Source organism: Pieris brassicae, chromosome 2 (genome assembly GCF_905147105.1).
Source record: "Pieris brassicae chromosome 2, ilPieBrab1.1, whole genome shotgun sequence".
Classification (NCBI taxonomy): Eukaryota; Metazoa; Arthropoda; class Insecta; order Lepidoptera; family Pieridae; genus Pieris; species Pieris brassicae.
The window spans coordinates 15,441,253-15,463,457 of NC_059666.1; the positions used below are offsets into that span (position 1 = coordinate 15,441,253).

The 22,205-nt window shown below is 36.9% G+C and overlaps 5 protein-coding genes across 7 annotated transcripts; 2 read left to right on the top strand and 3 right to left on the bottom strand.

Moving 5' to 3' along the window:
• Window positions 1–74: 74 nt before the first annotated feature.
• LOC123718296 (WD repeat-containing protein 26) lies at window positions 75–8,408 on the bottom strand. The gene is made up of 10 exons (XM_045674728.1): window positions 7,844–8,408; window positions 6,317–6,488; window positions 5,385–5,813; window positions 5,128–5,261; window positions 4,313–4,430; window positions 3,865–3,993; window positions 3,304–3,437; window positions 2,348–2,448; window positions 1,538–1,653; window positions 75–1,250 (listed from the first exon to the last, which is right to left on the bottom strand). The coding sequence occupies exons 1-10, from the start codon at window positions 7,984–7,986 to the stop codon at window positions 1,092–1,094; spliced, it is 1,635 nt and encodes a 544-aa protein (XP_045530684.1). The 5' UTR covers window positions 7,987–8,408; the 3' UTR covers window positions 75–1,091.
• A 290-nt stretch (window positions 8,409–8,698) lies between these two features.
• On the top strand, window positions 8,699–10,480 carry LOC123720672 (out at first protein). The gene is made up of 6 exons (XM_045677378.1): window positions 8,699–8,917; window positions 9,002–9,115; window positions 9,192–9,326; window positions 9,512–9,692; window positions 9,785–9,927; window positions 10,161–10,480. The coding sequence occupies exons 1-6, from the start codon at window positions 8,834–8,836 to the stop codon at window positions 10,311–10,313; spliced, it is 810 nt and encodes a 269-aa protein (XP_045533334.1). The 5' UTR covers window positions 8,699–8,833; the 3' UTR covers window positions 10,314–10,480.
• A 180-nt stretch (window positions 10,481–10,660) lies between these two features.
• LOC123720673 (28S ribosomal protein S21, mitochondrial) lies at window positions 10,661–11,179 on the bottom strand. The gene is made up of 2 exons (XM_045677379.1): window positions 10,923–11,179; window positions 10,661–10,854 (listed from the first exon to the last, which is right to left on the bottom strand). Exons 1-2 carry the CDS (start codon window positions 11,094–11,096, stop codon window positions 10,738–10,740), a joined length of 291 nt encoding a protein of 96 aa, XP_045533335.1. The 5' UTR covers window positions 11,097–11,179; the 3' UTR covers window positions 10,661–10,737.
• Window positions 11,180–11,778: 599 nt separating this feature from the next.
• On the top strand, window positions 11,779–19,862 carry LOC123720616 (WD repeat-containing protein on Y chromosome). Of its 3 annotated transcripts, XM_045677304.1 has the most exons (17): window positions 11,779–12,082; window positions 12,151–12,454; window positions 12,550–12,707; window positions 12,780–12,956; window positions 13,992–14,171; window positions 14,461–14,694; window positions 14,800–15,052; window positions 15,304–15,440; window positions 15,549–15,637; window positions 16,034–16,228; window positions 16,507–16,629; window positions 17,401–17,567; window positions 17,852–18,063; window positions 18,448–18,629; window positions 19,048–19,189; window positions 19,314–19,511; window positions 19,644–19,862. In XM_045677304.1, the coding sequence occupies exons 1-17, from the start codon at window positions 11,825–11,827 to the stop codon at window positions 19,782–19,784; spliced, it is 3,150 nt and encodes a 1,049-aa protein (XP_045533260.1). In that variant the 5' UTR covers window positions 11,779–11,824; the 3' UTR covers window positions 19,785–19,862. The 3 variants fall into 3 exon arrangements, with proteins under 3 accessions (XP_045533260.1, XP_045533261.1, XP_045533262.1); XM_045677306.1 differs by lacking the exon at window positions 11,779–12,082 and having other exon boundaries at window positions 12,389–12,454; window positions 12,536–12,707; XM_045677305.1 differs by lacking the exons at window positions 19,048–19,189; window positions 19,314–19,511; window positions 19,644–19,862 and adding an exon at window positions 18,849–18,903.
• On the bottom strand, window positions 19,775–21,460 carry LOC123720617. The gene is made up of 2 exons (XM_045677307.1): window positions 21,291–21,460; window positions 19,775–21,216 (listed from the first exon to the last, which is right to left on the bottom strand). The coding sequence occupies exons 1-2, from the start codon at window positions 21,397–21,399 to the stop codon at window positions 19,985–19,987; spliced, it is 1,341 nt and encodes a 446-aa protein (XP_045533263.1). The 5' UTR covers window positions 21,400–21,460; the 3' UTR covers window positions 19,775–19,984.
• Between the last annotated feature and the right edge of the window lie 745 nt (window positions 21,461–22,205).

Sequence of the window (22,205 nt, forward strand, 5' to 3'; positions counted from 1 at the left end):
TCTTAAGATTATGATATAAGGCATTAGCGAAATCTGGCCCGTTGGATTGGACATGGTTTGGTTTAAACTGATAATTCAATAGATATTTAATTTTTATTTTATTAACCACACGATCAATAGCCAACAATAAGCCGCAATCAATTATTGTGCCAAATTACAGTCTTTATAAAATACATCTAATTTTGTTACGCCACACTTTTAACTTAAATAAATCTAATTTCTTTACCAATCTAATTATAATCTAGATATAATAGGGCAACACGAAGCAACTGATGACGTCATAAATGTTGCCTACATAATGTAGGAACAATTCAAAAAAATTTTGTAAGGTTATTCTTCGATGTTGCCACGTGATGCATTCCCTTACCCTTTGCGACAATCCCAATACAGATTATAGTGAAAGTTTCGTATTGAAATGTAACCGATCACTATTTTAAAAATTTCGACATGATAGTAAAATTTTGTTAACGAACACAATTTATAACCTTTTCACTCTGTGAACCTTTGACATTATAATCACATTTTATTAAGATAAAATTCGGCTTTTAAAACGTTTCTTGATTATGTTTATAGGGATGACCTACGAAGATCCAATTAATAGTGCAAATGTTATATGTGTGAAAGTAAAAAATAAGTGTTTTTTTAAGAAGTATTGCACTTGACACTAGAATTTTTGATTGCATTTAATCATTTTAAACTTTTAAAATATAAAATAAATAATTTTTGTATTGTTGCTTATATATTTTTTGACTTTACATTCAATAATAAAGATTGCTATTATCCTCGATGTAACTTTTTCTTGTGCAGATGCACATGAAAAAAAGTTCATAGATTATTTTTGCTTACTGTATAAATAGACAGCAAAGCATGGAGCACATTTATAATTTGATAAATTTTATATATTTCGGAAATAGTGCTCCATCCATTTTGGAAAGGACATATATTCATAGATTCCTGCCTAGGGCTATGCGGCTTCAAATATATTTAAATATCCACACAGTATTAGATTTAAACAAACAATTCATTATTGTAAATTGTCATAATAATGATAAAGGTATCACGGGGAATAGCCAGAATACGCGACTGATGCATTAGTGAGGTCGTGGTCCCCATAGGCGCAGTGAGTAGTCGTCAGAAGCTGACACCAGCACGTCGTGGTGAACAGGGTTCCAAGCCACGGCGTTGACGCAGCGTGTGTGACCTGCAAGTACCGCTACCGGTTCTTCGTGTTCTATCTGCCAGATGTAAACCTGGAAAGAAAATTCATAATATGCCTAAAATTAACCGTTTAATTTAACTACGTCAAAATAATTATGCCAATCAGGATTTTTTATGGGCCTGTTTGATGAGGAGGTTAAAGCTTTTTGATATATTTTATAGTAATAATTATATATTATATATAATTATTTTTTTCCATACATTCTGTGCTTGTATATATTAAGCGTAGTTTTTATTATTTTTAAGTAAACTTTTCATCTAGAATGTTCGGCCGCGTCACCGGTTCTATTATATGACACCGTTGACAAAATTGTCTTACTTTATTGTCTTCACTGCCAGAGGCGACGAAGTCCTGGTGAGCTCCGCCAAAGCAGGCGTGGATGGTAAAGTGGCCCTGGGACAGACCACGGAATCGACGTACCAGCGCACGCGCACCTGGATATACATATATTTTTAATCCCAGCTCATCACAACATAATCAGCCATAGTACTAAATGTGATTATTTGGACCGCTGACACATGTTAACAAAAACCAAGTATAAATATAAAAAAATAAATGATTAATGATTTAGAACCCGGTTTATATTCAGGCAAAAAAGTTACTTATTATTTCGCATTAGACTATAATATTATAGACTAAATTACCGTGATTATGAGTATACATTGAATAGACATCGTTACCATGGTAACAGAGGTGGGATTTAATGGGGTTTAGTCGAATATTATTTGTGTTTATAAAATTTGAAAATTTTCTTTAGTTTTTGAGCGTATTCATAATCTGCTAGCCATAAAACTTTGGGTTATGCGTAAGATTAATGCGGCAAAAACCTAGCACATTTTTCAATAATTTAGCAATAACTACTTATTTCGCCAGAAGTTGCATACATAAAATATTAAAGACCTGTAAAACTACACTATAATCGAGTTAAATTTAGCGAATGAGACGGCCATTGCTATTAAATTACCTTTTCTACTAAAGTTTCTAATAAAAAATAATTACGATGTTATTTATAGTAAAAAGGCAGAGTTTATTTAGTTGAATGCACTCGGGAACAAAATAATGATAACCACGGTAACAAATACCGTTATGACTAGTCCAAGTATTATAAGGCGGTTCGAATATACTCACGGACGTCCCAAAGATGCACGCCCTGGTTGGCGACGTTGAGCAAAAGCAGAGTGTCCGCCGCATTCAAGGTCATCGCCATAACCGCGTGTTCCTCTTGAATACTGCAAATCCACATCACATGCTTCAGAACAGACGAATAAATTAAAATTGTAGAATATAGAGGACAGAATGCGGTTTTTCTGACGTAAAAGGGTCCTCGACCAGTACGTACTGGCCGGCCCTTAAGGCTCTAGTGGCTATGGTCGTGTTTTTTATACGTTTAGTGGTTAGAAGTGACACGTACAATCTGTGCATAAGAACAACAATGACGTCATACCCTGAAATGCGCTCACAGTTATTCCGACCGCTAAGAATATATACAACATCTCGCCCTAAGCCACTGAAGCCTTCGGGCCAGTCAGTGGTTAAGACTTGTCGAGGATCCTTTTGGAGGAACCACACTTGGGTACACCATCCTTCTTCCACGGCTATTGAAATGCGGATAAATAATTAAATACAATCGTACATCATCATACATGATAGGAAAACCAAAGTAGCGTTAGATGAAACAAAACATAGTTTTGATTAGTGTAGTCATGGTGGATAATTTATTTTTGCTTTGTTATATGTATTTTACTAACAATCTTGCTCATACTAACTAATAGTGGTGTTAGAATAGATAGGTGAAAATTAAAAATGATGCCATTTGTGATCTTTAAAAATTATAAAAGCCATAAATGTAACCTTTAGTGACTTTGACACAAGCAATTACATTAATATTACCATTTATATGATCATTAATTTATGTTCCCATAATTATCTTAAATGATATTTTTATGTTTCCACCATTGTTTTAAATGGTATTTTTATGTTTCCACTATTGTCTTAAATGGTGTTTTTGTTTCCACCATTGTCTTAAATGGTATTTTTATGTTTCCACCATTATCTTAAATGGTATTTTTACGTTGTATACTCACAGGTTCCTATCGGTAAGGTCTGCGAAATAGTATGCCCTGACGCGGTGATGAGTATCAGCTGCGAGTACAGCGCCATCTGCACGACACGCTAGCGCGTTTACACGTACGCCATCCCAGTTGTTTATCAAAGTGCCCTGATACATAGTGTTGGTTTAGATAACACTTCTTCGACGTTATAAACGCAAATAAAATTTGCAACTTCGTGGCGTTATGGCAACATTAAAGTTATTTGTATGTCAAATTCAATACGTTACACAGCAATGCCTAGTTGTATTCATTCATTTCATATGAAAAGAAATGTTTGACAAATAATAAATTTAGTAAAAACGTAAAAAATATATTATATAAATATAAGGACGCCAACGTAATCCTCTGAAGAATTGTTGGTGACTTTTACGGTTCAGTAAATTATCAGTATTCCAAATCAAACATTTTTTAACCAACTGTTGGCTCATATTTAAATACGCAAGTAAACAATTAAAAATATATTATGAGAAGATTATTCCTGCAGAAGGCATGAAAAATCACTCTGCATGTGCATAGTTTGGAAAAAATAATTACATCGAGCGTGCAATGGTAGAACTGGCCGCGTGCACCGCCGCATACAAATTTGTCAGAAGTCGCGTGCCATGCCACCGCCGTTAGTGAATCCTCTTGGGAGTGAGTCATCTTCAAGTGAAGCTGTTCCGTCTGTAATAAGATTGTTTGCGTGTTAATAGAGAAAATTCATCGGTCCATAGAGAATGCAAAGGTCTGAGTGGTGTCTTGTATTTACACTTATGATATTGCCCAACGATGGCATGGCAGTCGTTGGGGTCTTCGCTTCGGTTCAGAAAAATATGGTGAATAAGCAAAAAAATTTCGTTAATCCGTTTGTCTATATTATATATTTAGCCTGCAAAATGTTTTTTATAGAAATAATATTTTGTGGAAAGGAAAACTTCGATTTTCGTAAGTTCAATTTAGTTTTCGGAGAATATACTAAAACTACGTATAGAAGACATGTTACCTCCATATTCCATATCCATAAATCGGGGCAGTCTTCTGGTCCAACGGCGATGAGGTAGCGGCCATCGGGACTCCACGATAGATATGACACTCCGTACAAGTGACCCTCCAGGGATTTCCTATACCACACAGAACAATGATGTTAAGATATTCCTGTCTTGGAAAAGTATACTTGACATACACATCGTAACATTTGGGAAAGTAACTTTTGTCATACAGATTCCATTGGCAATATCGATCATGCAGTTTGACAAAGTAAAATGCTAAAATCTTTGTAAAGTATTTCTACGAAAAGATTTCCCCATGTCTGGGTCTGGACAAGAAGTGGTAAATCACGAAAAGATGTCCTGGTGCGAGCTCTAGATCCTCTCTTGCTAATGCTTATTTCAAATGCAATTTTTTACACAAATATCTGCATTGCTTTCCAAACTAATAGAACAACAACATTGCCAGGCCAAAATATTTTATATGTTCGCTCAAGTTCATTATTCTGATTGTGGAAGAATTGCAATTCTGGAATATGTTACACATGATAGGCGACTTTAATTAGTTAACTAATTTAATGTTTTATTCAAAATTAGTTATAACCTCAATTACACAAATAATGGATTTAACCGTGATATCGTTTATAGGCATTATATATTAATAATAATAAATTTGCAGAGATAATATTTCCGTGTGACTAAATTCATGAAAACACTTAATCAGGCCGCGATAAATAGTTTTTCCTCTAAATATATTATAGCAATATAGGCAAATAAAATTATTAATTTTATTGTTTTATTTCATTAATATGAAATTATTAATCATTATTACCTGAAGGAAAGTCTCTTGGCTACAGGATCAAAGTCCCATATCATGACAGTGTGGTCCTTAGAACCTGATGCCAATTTGGATCCATCTGGAGACCACTTGCAGTACCATACTTCGTCACAGTGCTCATTTAGTACCTATGTACCATATAAAAGTTTTAAAACACTGATTTGGGAAATATTAAAAGGAAGTTCTTCCGATTTTTATTTTTATTATGTATTACCAGTATTATTGTAATTCAATATTAATTAGTAATATACCTGTAAAGAGTGTATCGGAAACTGGTCAGCCGAGCATTGGTGGTCGGCGAGTAGAGAGAAGGGGATGTGATCGGTTTGGTCCGGCGAGGGTCGCGGGGCGGCGTGGAAACGGCAGCGCTGTGATTGTAGGGCGGCCGCCTGAGCGAGGAGCGCACGAAGGCGGGCGGGGGGCATCATGAGCGCTGGCGGAAGGACGGCCTGCACGCGGGCCAACACTGCAGCCCGTGAGGCGGAGCCGCCGGCCCACTGCGCTCTCGCTCGTAGCTCGCCTGCGTCTGCACACATCATAAGCGCGGACAATCTGTGCACGCGCGGCGTGTCGTGCTGCAGCGGAGTCAATTCATTCCGCAGCACGTGCAACGCATCCAGCACGCGCCCTGCCTCGAGATGCTCTAGATACTTTTGCTCTAGCACCACGAACTTCATCTCCTACACAAAAACATTATATGAGTCGCATTCATTCATTTATCATTGGGCCGTTTAGGTATTATTTAAGCACTATAGGGGGAGGGGGTCTTTGATTTTCTTATTTGGTGATTACGTCATCAGTGACTATTTACTTTTTAACACATATTATCCACACATTGTCTATGCTTGAAAACGAAATGCATTTTCGAGGATTTTTACAAAGAATTAATCCGTTTATGTACCAATATTTGAGAGCTTTATTTTCTTTTGCTGACAAGAGAGAGGGACGGGGATACATTGCGGAAATTTTCTTACGTATTACTTGAACGGCCGCAATTTATGTATTATCCATAAATTGTTGTTGGGACCTGTGTGTCGCCCAATAAATAATAGTATAGATAATATGATTTATACAAAGTGATGACGAATTGTTTAAGAAAATTAAATTTGTCATGAGAGATTTAGGACAACGCTTCACCTATTTCCATGCCCCTAACAGAAGTAGCAAATAGTGCTGAGCTTACGGAGAGATTGTGTGTATCACGATGCGGGGAGTCACGTAACAGGTCGTGCAGTGCGCGCAGATCATGGTCGGCCTTGACCCAGTCACCAGCCAGCACGTGCTGTCGAAAGGTGGCTGCCGCCGGGTGTTCCAGGTGCAGCCCCGACTCCTCCATCAGGAGGGCCGCGCTACGTCTGTTGTCAAATAATAATCATCGTATCAAATCACATAAAACAGTAAACTCTCCTTTCTTATACCATTTTCAATTAATGTGTCTGAACTAGTAAGTGACTGGCTTTTATCTTAAACTCGTTCCCGTGGTTCAGTTTTACAACGCTATCAAACCAAATTTTGATATCCCAGAAAAAACGTATTGATTATGGAGATAATAAATTGCAAAACAAATTTCAGTACTCAGCATGTAAGCAAAAGCAATTATTTTTAATACTTTAGGAAAACCTAGAAATATGATAATGTTATTAAAATGCAGCATAAATAGTAACTACAAGCTATTTAATGTAACACTCACACAACTAAACTGTGATATGGCCTTCAACAACCTTAATGGTGAACATAATTTATTATCAATACACCTATATAACAATACATACTGAATTGAATAAATTATTTAAACAAACATACAGAAAGTCAGTATGCTACTTCAAAAAAAAAACACAAAGAAGCTTATATTATTTATATATAAACGGCGATATATTATTAAAGCTTACATTATTAATCTTGGCATGTATCGGCTCTCATATCTACAAGTCATGCATGTTTTGTTAAAACATTCATGTTCTGTGTGTCTTTATGATGAACAAACAACTCTCACAGATATAAATATTATATGAGTTATGTCAAAAAATATAAATGAAAACTACTTATACAAAGAAAACCATTAATATCTAATAAACCAAAAACATCAGAAGAAAATGTAATTATTATTTGATACAAAATTATAGCTGTACAATTCATATTATCTTAAAATTCCTGACTTTGTTGTAGACTCACTTATCACCTTGATTGAAATTGTGAGTAAAAGAAAAGATAACACAATTGCTGTTGTTGTTTTCTTGTATTTGTATGTGGAAATGTTTAAAGATATTAATAGAAATTTAGATTTTTGCTTAGAATGGACATGCATTAAATATATTGTCCAATCCAGGTTTTGTTTTTGTTAGATAATAGATTGTAAGCTAAACTTGGTTTACTTGAAAGAATAGAACAAAGAATGATTTTTTAAATTAACAAATCATCACATAAACAAAGTTTGAAGATATTATTAGGAATTTAGTTTTTTTTTAGAATTTACATGCATTAAATGTATTGTCCAATCCTGGTTTTGTTTTTGTTAGATTTGAAGGTAAAGTCTGTTTACTTGTAAGAAAAGAACAAAGAATGATTTTTTACATTAACAAAGCAAATATTCCCAATAGAATTAAAATATCTTCCATGTCTTCAAATAGATAAGCTGTTACATGACATAGAAGTTCTGTGAAGTCTGAAGAAAATATGTAGCTGATAGTGTAATTAATTAAATCTGACTTACTCAAGTCCAACAGAGACCAGGTGCTGTCCAATGAGTCGCACAATTTCTTGGTCAGTAGTGGGCATCTGTAGTGCGGGAGCCAGGTCCCCATTTCGCACAGAATCCCCGTTGAGGTGCGCCCCGTTCGTGCACGGTTGGTGCATGTTCGGTGGTGGCGACTGCCTCCGCGAGCGCTTGCGCGGCGGCCGTTGGCCCTCGTCTCCCGAGTCACTGGAGGCCAGGCTGGCTGCGCGTGCTCGCCGCGCGCCTCCGGTCACGATCCCCGCCGCATCGGCCTCGTCCGCGCGTGACGTCACGCCCGCTGCTCTTCACTCGCACTCAATTCAACATCACTCTTTGTTCTTTTCTAAAGGCTTTCTCCCTTGTGCCAACAACACACTTCTTTCTGAGACTTTCTATCTAAGTTAATCGAAAACACTTTTCTAATGGTTTATTTTGGTATTATTGTGAATCTCCAATGCTTCTACAAAGCGTACACAAAAATCAGCTGAAAATGAACGATCAACGACAGCTGTCTATACATAGAAAACAATAGGGACGACGAACTACGAAAGCGCCTAGGTGCATTAGGTACGCATCTTATTCTGTAACTTAAAAAATATATATCCACAGAATATAAAAATATAATAAGAGAAATTTTCGTAACGTCGAAATTTCTACTGTAATGACCGTTACATTTACATCCAAATTATAAGATACTATGTAAGCAAGGAGCTAGTATCTGAATCCTATATTTAATAAAAAACATGGTTATTGAATGAATTTTAATACGGTTAGCGGTGAGATTATCATTATTATTGTCTGTGGCAGTTTTCAATTATTTCAGTATTTCAATTTTCACAGTCAATATGTCAAATGGCCAATGACTCCCGTTTTACTTTTAAATTATTTTGTTATTATTATCGTTTTATATCCAAAGAGTAACGTATTTTTATGTTATACCGGTAAATAGCAGAATTTTAATGTTAAGTTCAGTCTTAGGTCATTAAAATGCGTTATATCGTTTCATTTATTCTTTTGATAAGCTCAATAAGATCATCGAATTTACAATTACTGATAAACGTTAGGAATCAGGTATATTTCACCAGTTATTTCATAGTTTTAGTATTACAAGAGAAAGTATGTTTTAAAATTTAATCAGTATATTCTCATTTTCAGGGAGGTGATGTTTTGCAAGAAAATATCACTGCAAATGTATCTGAAGATACAGTGACCCTTGATTTTCTACGTTTGGATGGTACTTACGTATCACAATTAGTCGACTTTACAAATGTAAGTAAAAAAACTTAACATAATATAAGTTATGTGTAACATACTGGCTACTAAGCTTTTTTATTCTGTATTTAAGGAAGTTGAGGCAATGAAAGTTATAATCCCAGCTGAAGAAGAGCTTGGACAGTCAGGTTACCAAACATTATGCTTTCTTACACATGCTGCTCAGGCAGACTTCATTGCACCAGATGCTATGGCAAAACTACGACAGGTATAGACCTAATAATATATGTTGAAATAAGTGATTGGTATTTGATAGCTTTAGACAATTACCTAAAAACTTAACTACTTTCTCAATTTATAAAAATATATATTTATATGATAATCAATGCATTAATGCTATAAAGTTGAATTGATTTTTTGTAGTTTATTAAATGAGATTTATATATTGGCTAGAAAAATGCTGGGACTGTACGAGTTGCTGAGGAGGATAAAGGGTGGAGACAAACTACAGCAACTGCCTGGGCTAGTAGAGTGACACGACTACTATCACCAGCAGCTGCTAGGCACTGTGCATCTGCCAAAGATCATGTGTACCTGCGAGCTGCAGATTTGACCAGATGGGCTCCTAGACCAGGTTAATGTATTTTTTATTGTTTTCACATCTTTGTTGAACTGACTCAAGGTTTTTAAGTGAAATAACAATACATTTTATCTTAACACCCACAGGAATGGAGCATTCATCATATGCCTCAGAAGTCAGTCCATTCCCAGAACATGCTTTGGCATCTGACACTTCTGATGGTTCACCATTTGTGCCTGCTTGTGTAGCTGAGACAGACTCTGCTCATGAGTGTATTTGTCACTTTGAGGTAACAAACTATAGCTTTAACTTGGCTATTGATTAAAAATTTATATCATAACTTGCAAATGCCTGTAATTATTAGGAAAAGATTTGATCAGTTATATTTCTAAATTATAGTATTAACATATTGGACTATATAACATACAACCTTTGCATTATGGAAGTTTTTTCAAATTGAAAATATTGATAATTTTATTACCTTATGATTATTTTTTAAGTAATGCACTTTTACTATTACAGGTTTGTGTAAATTGGTATCCTTGTGGACTCAAATATTGCAAAGGTAAACCACAAGGCGGTTTGAGCTATAGGTGTGGCATCAAGACATGTCATCGCTGTTATCGGTATCATTTCTATGTGCGGCACCGAGACACATGCCTCACATATATGTGACACCAGGCTCAAGTCATACTCCATTGGCTATATGGTGCTCCCGAAATTCTTGCTATAGTCACAACAGCTTCCATATTTTTCAGAATTTTATGACTTTATAAGACAATACTTTTGTAAATATTTTGCTAGAGGCTGTATTTAAGTATAAATGTTACTATTTAATTGTTTTCCGTGTCTTACTTTCAGTTAATGATAATTTCCTTAAATTTCCCACACAATAAAAATATATAATGTGTTCTTGTGTGTCATGCACAATATGGTTGTAATTATGAGCTTTATACACATATACACCTCCTTTAAAGAATTATATTCATTAAAATATAAGGTTAGGTAACAAACATTAGAGATAAAGTAAAACTAGTTATTCTATTTTAATCTTAAATATATAGACACTACATGTATTGTTGAACAAATTTTGCTACTATCATTGGCAACCAGGGAAGGGCTCGTGTCTGTTCTTGCGGAGAACAAACTGGATCTTTCTTTCCATATCTTCATTGTATATGGCTTTACATTTTTCGTGGTTAACTCGTCGACGAGTCTGTAAATAAAAAGATTTTTGTAGAGGACAAATACTATTGATTTATAAACATACCGTCGCAATCTAACCTGGAACGGCTTCTCATAATGTCGGGTTAATCTAAATTGTTCTAAAATCCCTTCTTTCCCAAGAATTCTGTTAAGAAGTCTGCAAGCATCGTCAACGTTATTGTTTTTTACAAACACTGTGCGGGCGATGAAGGATGGATGTCGATTACCTAATAATCTAAGAGTCAAAAACATAGTTCCTGAATTGTTAGTAATGCGATTTTATACTCCTAACTACTTAAGTAATCGGCAATCACTACGTGAATTGTTGTTTTGACTTGGTTATGTTTGTAAATTGTCATTTTAAAATAGCACAGACTAAGATTACAGAATAATACAGATATTATCTCGGAACACAGGCTTTTGTGCTGCCAGATAATTCTAAAATACACTAAAACTTTTTTACTTGTTTGGATCAAAATTTAAAAGGTTCATAAGTAAGTTTAATAATAATTGATTCGATTATGTATGCCTGCCTGCGTGGTGCTTTGTCAGTGTGTGTGTGTCACTTACAAATTCCCACTATGTTTTAGGAAAAATTGCCTTCTTTAATCAAATCTATTTAGACGTATTTCTACATAATATGTTGAGAAATATTGTGTAAAAATTATAATACAATTACAATGTTAATGTACTTTGTATTTCTAAATATTTTGATTTCTTAAGCTTTAACGAGCAGTCACACAGAAAAAACTTCTTATTATCAGGACTGAATACCTGAAGACGTGTACATGTACATATTTATGCAGAGTCTAGTTAAAAAATACTATATTAAGCTCATTGTCATATAAAATCTCTTTGCTGACTAATGACACAAATATTTAAAAGTTCGATCATTAGATTGACTTTATTATATTTGTTTTACTTGAATAGTAGTTGTTGTCTGTAATTATTTTTGTAGAAAAAATAGCTTAAGACAAAAAATGGCGAACGATGTGGATGTAAAATCAATAATGTCGATATCATCCAAATCGGAGGGTAGCACTGCACCTATTACACGAACTAAGTTGAAGAACGCTCCACTTCACGAAAGATGTGCTATACCTGATATGGTGAAGATTAAAGAACTGTTTCAAGCAGCGTATAGAAACAAAATGTTGCCCAATGAATTTAGAAACCTACTACGGACGCTTCTAAACGTCGAGTACGATGATGATGAATTCAAAATACTATTTTTAAAAGTAAGAATGATTTGTTATAGAAATACACTTCGTGCCTTATCAATTCATATTTGTTGTGTTAACTTCAGATAAATACTTCACGAGAGGGTGAAATAGATTGGGATGAGCTGGTGTCGCATTTACTTCTGGGCTACTTTCTCAACGATCCGGAGAATGAGCGGGCTTCTCTGCAGTTACCTATAATGGGACTTCCCACCGTGATGCGTTCGCAACATCGTCATCCTATTTCTCGCATATGCTTTTGCCCCGATGTTGCCAAGGACCGTAGCACAAACAACCTAACTGGGAACTATATTACGGCGAGCCGCGATGGCATGATTAACTGGTGGTCGCTTGACATGACACTTTTACGCACGGCTTTTTCATCAAGTCGTTAGTTCTACTTAATTTCTATATTCTTGAAAGTTTGTAGTCTACCATATTAGGCTAATAAATATATTTATTTAATTAAAGTTTGCATATCGTAGCTCACCTGAAAGTCCGCACTACTTGGGTTACGGATATGGTATGCATGCCTGACGTAAACATAATAGTCACGAGTTCTACGGAGCGGGATTTACGCTTTTACGATTGTACAGCCAAAACCTTCACATTGAAGATCGTCATTACCAGTTGGGAGTTTATGGTAGGTATGTTACAAGAGGAAATAGGTTTTTTTATCGACATTGTTAGAAGCGGGAATATTGATGGATTTCAGATTTGCACAATGTATTACCATTTTCACCAAGACATAAGTGAGAAATGCACGTTGATTTGCGGTGACGTAGGCGGCAACGTCCGTGTACTGCAATTCTCACCCGTGGATCGTGGGCCTTTTCGCAACCAAGCTGGTCGAGCGCTTGTGCAGTTGCGACACATCGACTTGCAACGGCGGGTACATATGCAATGCCAAATGCATTGTTTAATAATTAATTAAATTAAATAATTTCTCCTAAAAAAATCAAATAAAATATACCCTTGAAGTCCCATCTCATAACTCCTCCTTTCTTGGCGATTCCTTTAAGGTCTTTAATATAAATAATTAACTTTCTTACTAACTGACGTGAGACTTATCTTAAATTATCGTGATTTATGTGTCTTTAATGTATCATCTTTTTATTTTAGTTTGTTTTTTTTTTGGTTCCTATTTAGTTTTGTCGTAATAAATGTGTATTACATGTATTTTTGCACTCCTTGCCTATCTTATGTAATTTAATACATTTTTACCTAGTGGTTGCCTGGAAGGGATCGCTCGAAAGCGATAAGGCCGCCAGTTGCCCTCCTTTTGATTTAATTATGTTCAATTAATTTTTTTTATTGTAGTGTAACGAAGTGTAATTAAATAAATAAATAAAACACTTAACATTACGTTATAAACAATACAAGGTATAGATGATTGATATGTATATAGTATTTAATAAGTGCCTCGTTTGTACAGTGATTAACGAGTTCGACTGCAGATTAAGAGGTATCTCGACTAGTATCTTCTCTGTGTATACGCAGTCTCTACAGAGATTCGTTGCGGTGGCCATCGGCCTGGCATAAAAAATAAATCAATGGCCTTTTAGGTCTGGGCCTCAGACTTCTGTATCTGTTTCATGTGCATTTGTTAATCAAATAGGCAATTAGGTGATCAGCCTGACGCACGCCGTCGACTTTTTGGCAAGCCGGTTACCTCACGATGTTTTCCTTCATCTTTCGAGCAATTGTTAAATACGTACATAGAAATAAAGTCCATTGGTACTCAGCCGAGAATCGAGCCCATGACCTCAGGGTTGAGAGTCGCATGCTGAAGCCACTAAGCCAACACTGCTTGGCCTGGCATTATGAAATAAAAAGACAAGCAGTTGGTATACTGATAAACCATTATTCCCTAAATTTAAATGATATACGTAGTATTTGCATTATTGTATTCATAAAAGTTTTGCAGCCCCAACTGCTGGCAGAGATGAAGCTGATAGAGTTACGTGGAGTTCACAGTGAATGGGTACGACAAGTGTCGTACTACGCTTCCCTGCATTGCATTGTATCATGCGCCACTTGTCCAGACTCACTGCTTATGTGCGACCTCGCCGGATCCAAGACGCATAACATGTTCCATCTTGACAAAGTTAATAAAAATCTAAATTTTTAATGAGTTAATTTTATATATAAACAGCTAATCTGTTTAGATATAAAATAACTAATTTTATTGAAAAAACTCGTCTTCAACAGTGACTATTTTATAATTTTAACACTACGTATTTATTATCCTATTAAGTATATATAAGATAGGCTTTATTATGAACACAACTTTTATCGCAGTTCTTTTCGTAACTTTTCTCAATGTTTGTTAATTGTTTGCTTAAAATGTAGTGCTTTGAATAAATGGTATTATTCTGAGATTACAATATTGTCAGGGTATTCAATGCTTCGCCTTTGATGAAGAAGCACACGTTCTAGTGACGGGGGGTCCAGACTGCTCGGTGCGTGTGTGGAACCCTTTCGTGCCCAGTAAGGCCAGCGCAGCCTTGCACGGCCATCACGCGGGGATTGTCGCCCTCGTGTTGCAGAACCGTGCCAGCATCGTATATTCTTTATCGCGCGACCGAGTGATCAAGGTCTGGGATGTCCAGGGTCAGAATTGCGTACAGGTAAAAATTTAAGAAACGGTTTCACCGACGGTGCGACAAAACAGCATATTGAAATAGTGAACTGTTTAAGTTACTTGTACTAACTTAATCTTAATGTTGACACAGACGTACATCGACATTCCGGCTCAAGTGGGAGAGCGCACGCCCATCTCATGCGTTTACAATGACGCAACACGCGAGTTGATTCTTGCTGCTGTCAAAATAGCCGTGTTGGTGCTGGACGAACAGATCAATCCGCACCACACTGACGGATTTACCCACTCTCGAGCTGTAGCACGCATTCTTTACAATCCGCTCTTTAAGGTTATCATTACCTGTGGTATGGACAGCATCATCATCAACTGGGACCCCCTCACTGGTTAGGCTTGTCTTTTGGATTGCGTTTGCTTTCGTATAAATACATATTCAAATTACAATTACAGTATTAAAATATACCTACTTATTCTTGCGGTATTTTCAAATTAATTTCGGTAATGTGTTATCACAAACTACATTTAGGTATCGTAATTTTCATTATTATTTCTGTAGTTATCATATTGTTTACGTGTTAAATTGAAGACGAATGAAGTAACGTGAGCCGAGGTAACTCTTGAATGAGAAGTGTTGTAGGCAAGCGCAACGTGCTCATCCGAGAGGCGCACACACGACTTCTGCACGGTGAGTTGATCCCGGTGGAGATCACGGCGGCCTGCTTCGATCCCGGTGACCAGTTGCTCCTCACCGGTGCAAGGAATGGGACGCTTAAGGTGGGAATTTACATTTCTTACACAAGACGCGTACACTGTTGCTTTGGTTTTAATTATCGTGGGTATCAATCAATAGTTTTTGTATATAAATATAAGTTGGTGTTGCAGGTGTGGAACTTCAATACGGGTGTGTGCTTGAAGGAGATGACGATAGAGCACATGTGTGAAGTGACCAACTGTTTCTGGGTGGAAGGACGGTGTGTGTTTTAACATACGTTACGTAAACTTTTAGGTAACGGGTGGCTTACAAACTAGTTTATCCCAGCATTCCTAGTATGGAAAGAATAATAAAAGAAATACCTACTGAGGCTAAAGTACAAAAAGTGCCTTACTAAATTACCAAAAAACTAACTACATGTAACCCTAGAATTATACAATACTAAACTAAAGTTTAAAAAAATGAATAAGTGAATAAATATATTTATATATTTACGAGGAAGAATAGAAATGCTCAAAAGCTGACTGAGCTTGTCGGATTTCGAGAGGTAAGGAGTTCTAAAACAGAATACTTTTTGAGTAGGATTTGCAAGAATTTTATCACATATATACAGTCTATATTTTGAATAGTTTTAAAAGCTATGGATTCTCGGTAGAATCCTGGCCGTGGGTTGGAACCGGCACGTAACAGAATTCGAGGAAGGTGGGACCCAGCGTACAGGAAAGTCGTGGGAGACGCGGCACACTGATGACGTGTTAGCTGCTGCCGCGCGACCCCCTCTTACCCTTGCTACTTCCTCATACAATTCCGAGCTGATATTCTGGAAATTGGAGACTGGACAGCCGTATCGGTAATAACACTGAGCTCTTAAATACGTATACAATAACAAACATATTTTGTACTTTAAACCAGAAAATTATATTAACAAGCGACGCAGAGTAATACTTTAACAGTGTAGCTGGAAACCTTAGACATAACCACCTTTGGACCTGTAATAAACACTATAGTAACCTGAAAGCAATATTGTCTCGTCGAGGACCAACTTTTCAAACACTAAAAACAATTTTTTATTTCTGCCAGGAAAAATATTTCTTGTATGTAAAGAAATTAATTTGTACTATATTGTAGGAGATTTTCATGCACGGAACCGATGCTGCGTATAAAGATGCAGTATAGCAAACGCGCTGCCTCCCCTCACGCCGCTGCCGGTTCCTCTGCGCATCGTGGCTCTTCTATACTACGTCGACCTAGGTTTATATACATAATCTAATAACACGAACACATATCACCGAAATATAGTGAAAATTGTGCAAACCGTACTAGAGCATGAATCCTACACGGTAAATCTATCATTCAAGAATTGTATTCCTAAATATTATCCAATTCTACGAGACCTACTCATCAATGCGAAAGGCCGCTATAGTAATTTTTATTTACAATTTTTAGAATTGATAGAATCGACCAATTTGTCTAAAATGAAGCCTTATCGGCTTTCTTTGTCATATAAAAACATTTCTTTAAAGAAAAATATGAGTATTACTTTTCTTAATAATCTAGATCTATCGTAATAATCTAGACACTGGTATAGAAAATACTGGTTTTCCAACTTGGGACCGACGCCCCGGGGGCAATTTGATTGTCAAAACATATAATGAAAAACTAAAACTATTAAAATGAATTGGAATTTTACCTAAACCTATAATTTTAATTTCCTTAAAAAATCAAATTAAATTAAGCTGGGGCATGGCACTAAAAAATCGATGGCGCTACAACCTTTTAGGTCTGGGTCTCAGATTTCTGTATCTGTTTCGTGATCATTGGTTAATCTAATAGGGAAGCAGATGATCAGCCTTCTGTGCCTGACGCGCACCGTCGACTTTTTGAGTCTAGGGCAAGCCGGTTTCCCCACGATGTTTTCCCGCACCGTTGGCACAAAAAAGGTTGGGAAAAACTGATCTAGCTAGCTTCGAGTTTCCATATTATAGTAAATTTAGTTTAAATATTTTAAAATTGTATATCAAGCATGGGTGGTGCGCGTGATTCGGTAATCGATGCGGCGTCTGCGATGGAGAAGGCTCGCGCTCGACGTGTATCTGCGGTGAGCTTACCGGCCCGTGCGCAAGTGATGCGTCAGCTAGCCGTACACGCTATGGTCTTTCTGCAGAGTCGTCCCGTGCACATGCACGTCGGTTAGCCTCACGATATGTCTTACGTAATTTTATACAGTTTTTAAAGTTAAGTTTAACTTATTATACATCAAACGTTTATAAATATATTGACATTACTTTATGTGATTTTAGAATTGTTTAATAAAAACTTGTACAAGCGTTTAGTCTAATGCAAAAGATAAAAATGTTATAATATAATACATAGCTTTAAATTGTACTGTATATTTATATATACTACTGTATATTTTTACTATGATATAATTATTTTATGCTATGTAAAGAAAACTTGTTACCACTGTTATCAGCGACTCTGATGCTATCGCTGGAAAATGGGCAAGTGCAATGCTGGTCAGAGCATCCAGCGGGTGGGATCCAGGGCGCCTTTCAGGGCATCCACACTGCCGGAGACTATGTGTCTGCCTTTGCGACTGATGTCGACAATAACTATCTTTTTACTGGCACCACAGTTGGCTATATCAAAGTGTGGCTCATGACTAACTACCTCACCACTGATAAGGTAATAAGTATTATTCTTAGCGCAACTATTCTATAGTTTTACTACACGAATTCGAATGATTGCCAAGCCAAGTTTTTTATATAACGACACTATCGTTACTATTATTTTATTATTCAATTTTATTTGTCCTAAGAGTATATTTTTTTGATAACACGACCGCATATATTGTCTATACATTTGGACGTTCGTATAGTTACTATACGAATACTATAAAAATCTTGTCCTGCCGCTTATTTTTATATAGGTTAAGCTTATGTTTTTTGTATAAACATTTATAGCTACTATAATATTACTGTTTATACTAAGAACAAAGGATGTATTTGTTTTAAATAATTTAAAACAGACGTTGACTACTAATTAATGACAGCCTTGATGTACTGACAGACGCACATCTGTATGCCAAAGTTGCGGCTGAAGTTTCCGTTCCTTTGGCGGGATCGCATCGAAGGACGCGCCAAGCGATGCGTTAGAGATCAACCGCTGCCTCTGCTACTCAACAGCTACAAGGCACATTTGCGCTGCGTAACTAGCCTCGCCTACGTCGACCATTTGGAGTTGCTCTTCAGGTATAACCGACATCTAATCGAGCTTAACAATGTAGAAAACTAGCTGGCTACCCCTTCCGAAAATTATGAGTCTGTGCTTCTCAAAGGAAGACATGTAATTTAATTGAGTTCAGTGAAGCTTTTTTAAATTTGACATCGATTAATAACTACCATCATCTTCAGCCGCTTTTTTGGTATATTTCTGAACGTAGGCTTCCTCGATTTTCCTCCCTTTCACAGACAGAGTACACCCTTCTCTGGCCTCTCGGCGTCCACTGGGGGGCAACCTCCTTGACGATGTCCTCAGTCCACCTAGTCTGCGCGCGTTCTTCTGTTCTGTCGAGGTATCCATTCGAAGAGCCTGATGGTCCATAGTTCTTGTCCTGTCGATTTTATAAATATAAATTAGTTCTATTCTAATAGTAATTATATTTTGCAGTGGGTCGTCAGACTACAGCGTTCGCGCATGGCGGCTGTCAGGTGAATACGTAGGTACGTTAGGGAGCTTCGTGCCTTGGTCGCTCACGGACACGCGCTTCCCTCCAGATGTTCAAAAGGTCGCCAGCTTTACTACTTTCAAGGTAATGACATCATACACTGTACTGTGTTTACTGATGTACTTACTTTAATAAAAAGATTCGACAAAATAGCAAACAACTATTTCTTCCCAATGCTTTTTTATGGTGATAATTCTATTTTTGACAGGTGTGGCGAGGAGGATGGGTGTCTCGCTACGTGCCAGGGCAGGTGGAGATAGACAAGCTTCGCGATATCACGGAACTGGAGCTGCGCACGCGCACTTTCGGTGAACCTCCACCGCCGCCGCTGCTAGGAGATTACTTTGCGCTGCCGCAACGTCCAGATGCGCACCAGACTATTCGTCTCGACGATTCACTGCAAACGGTCACTATTATTATTTTTGTACAAGCCCAGGCTGTACATATCTTTGTGACTCAGATTTATTTTTTTAGTATATAATCTTATTACTGTTGGGAGTTTCCGTGATCGGAATATGTCTAGATGTTGTTTGTACAGATTCCACTATACGCGCACCTACGCATGGCATCAACCCAGCCCGTTCGGCGGCCTCCAACCCCAGAGCTTGTGCGAGCTACACGATTAAAGCGTGCCCCTGCCCGAAGACCACACTTCGAACCACCCGCACCCCCACAGTAGACTACTTTTTAAACATAGTAATGATAAATCTGTTTGTTATTCTTTATTATGAACAATAAACGTTTAAAATTATCTATAGATACAATTTAATTTCCTATAAAACTAAACATATTATTAATAGTATTCTAAAAGTAAACTATCTAAATACTTAAAAATTATCTGAAATATTGTAAAACTATGTCTAAACTAGAAGTTGTCGGTCATCGTTTACGCGTGTTCTTCCTGTCTGTCTTGCTGACGCCAGCGAGTCCCGCGCGGGCGACAGCGCGGTGCTGCAATTCCGCCAACTGCAATAGAGCGGGCGAGATAGAGGGCAATGGGTTTCCCTCCACAGTTACGCGCACTAAACCCCCTCTGAGGTGGTCCTGGTAGCGCAGGACCTCTATTAACTTTAACACACTTATGACGCTTATGTTGTTATGGGAAATGTTGATGTAAGCAAGACTTGTGTTCCCGACGGAGTGCACCTGGCCATCTTCGTAGAGAGTTTCATTGAAGGGATTATCGTTGGTGCCTATTGAGTCCAGGGTGGCTGCGGTGGCAGCTGAGACGATTTCGACCACATTTGGCATCTGATTAACCGCCAATGATGCGTTCGAACGTTTCCCTGTAACTTTTTTGCGTCCACCACTGCGGTCGTCTAATACTTTTACGTTGTTTGAAGCGACAGCTTCTAGGTAGAATTTTGCGTACACATTCCTATATAGCTTTAGATATTCGAAATTATGTAAGCGTTTACAATAAATTTCATCTTGCGTCATAGGAAACTGTAATAAACTATTAAAGATGGCAAGAGCACCGGTGTCTGTTACTTGATTCTTAGCGAGATTAAGATACCGCAAATGACGATTAGACCGTAACATACTGCCGAGGGCGACAGCACCTCGGTCATTGATTAAGTTGAAGGCCAATGACAGTAGTTTCAGATGGCAAGGGGGCCTTCGATGCTTGAGCAAGACAGCTATGGCCTCACAGTCTTCATCAGTTAAATCGCAACCGTTTAAGCTTAGATTTGTTAAATACGTTTGATGTTGAAGAACTGCGGCGCAGTTGCAGTGCGCTAGCGGGGATTTATCTAAGCAAAGTTCGGTTACTTGAGACTTGGATAATATACTTGAAAGTTCATAAATTGTTTTATCACTGACAGGACACAATTGCAAGGTAATTGTATAAATATGGGGATGGAATGGAATACACAGCTCCAAAATTTTGAGAAAATATATTGGCAATATAGTGTTTATCAGTTCGAGCTCGATGATTCGCCCTTGTGTATCCAACACGACTGTCACAAGGACAGTATCTTTGTTGCCGCTGTTTCTCAATTTTACAGGAGTTTCCTTCTTTTCCGTAGTTGATACTTGCGCTTGCGACCCCAAGTTTACTGTTGACTTTTCTCCTTTTGTTTTCTTTGTCTTATCGCCCACGTATTCCTCTAAAAGAAGGAAAATTTGATATATAAACGCAGTTTCGGACTTATTCGTGATAAAAAACAAAATAGCCATTTACCTAGAATTCTAGTAGACACAACAACACTGAATGGCGCTTCGAGCTGATAACAAGCATAAGGTAAAAAGTTTACGAGATCGAGGGGACTACATCGGATGTCCTCACTCATAACTTCAAAACTTAATGATTTTAATAAACTTATAAATATATTTCAATAATCGCAAAATAATGACAAATAAATGTCAGTTATCAGAAACTATAATTTATGCTTTGTTAAGTCCAAAACCACAAAGCATAGACGCAAAGAGAATATACATTGCGAGTCAGCGCCTGAAAACACCAAGTCTAATATTTGTTATTGTAACGATTTAGAAGTGTAAGATATGGATCGGTACTACACTTACACAACATTTCAAAACTCTGCGTAAACTACACAGTTAATTGTTTCAGTCAATGTGCTCTCGAATCTTACTTCCATTCTTACACTACCATGTCGAATGAGATTCCAAAGAACACTAGAGTTAGCCGATAAGTTTTAAATCAAAAGCTAGTATACAGTATCCATTTGAAGATTGCTCTCTCGATATTCCATAACCTTCGTTAAGAAAATGTAAAGAGTGAGGTATGCGCTAGTAAATACATCGTTTTGAAATGATCGTTGTAACGATTTTAAATGTATCAGTTAACCATTTATGTATAGGCTAAATAATAATAATAATAAAATTGTTTATTTCGGAAAACATGTTTCCATAACTATGTTAGTAATTACAACTCAATAACTTAAATCAAATACCAAAATTTTCAAGGTTGAAAGGATTTTTACATAACTGCCGTTGAATGCTGATTCACAAAATCTATAATACATCTCATAGGAACCTGCCCTAAAATATACTTCAAAAAGTAATGAAGGTAAATAAAAACCATGTCATATTCGTTTATATTTTATTTTATTGTTCTTAATATTATAATAATTAC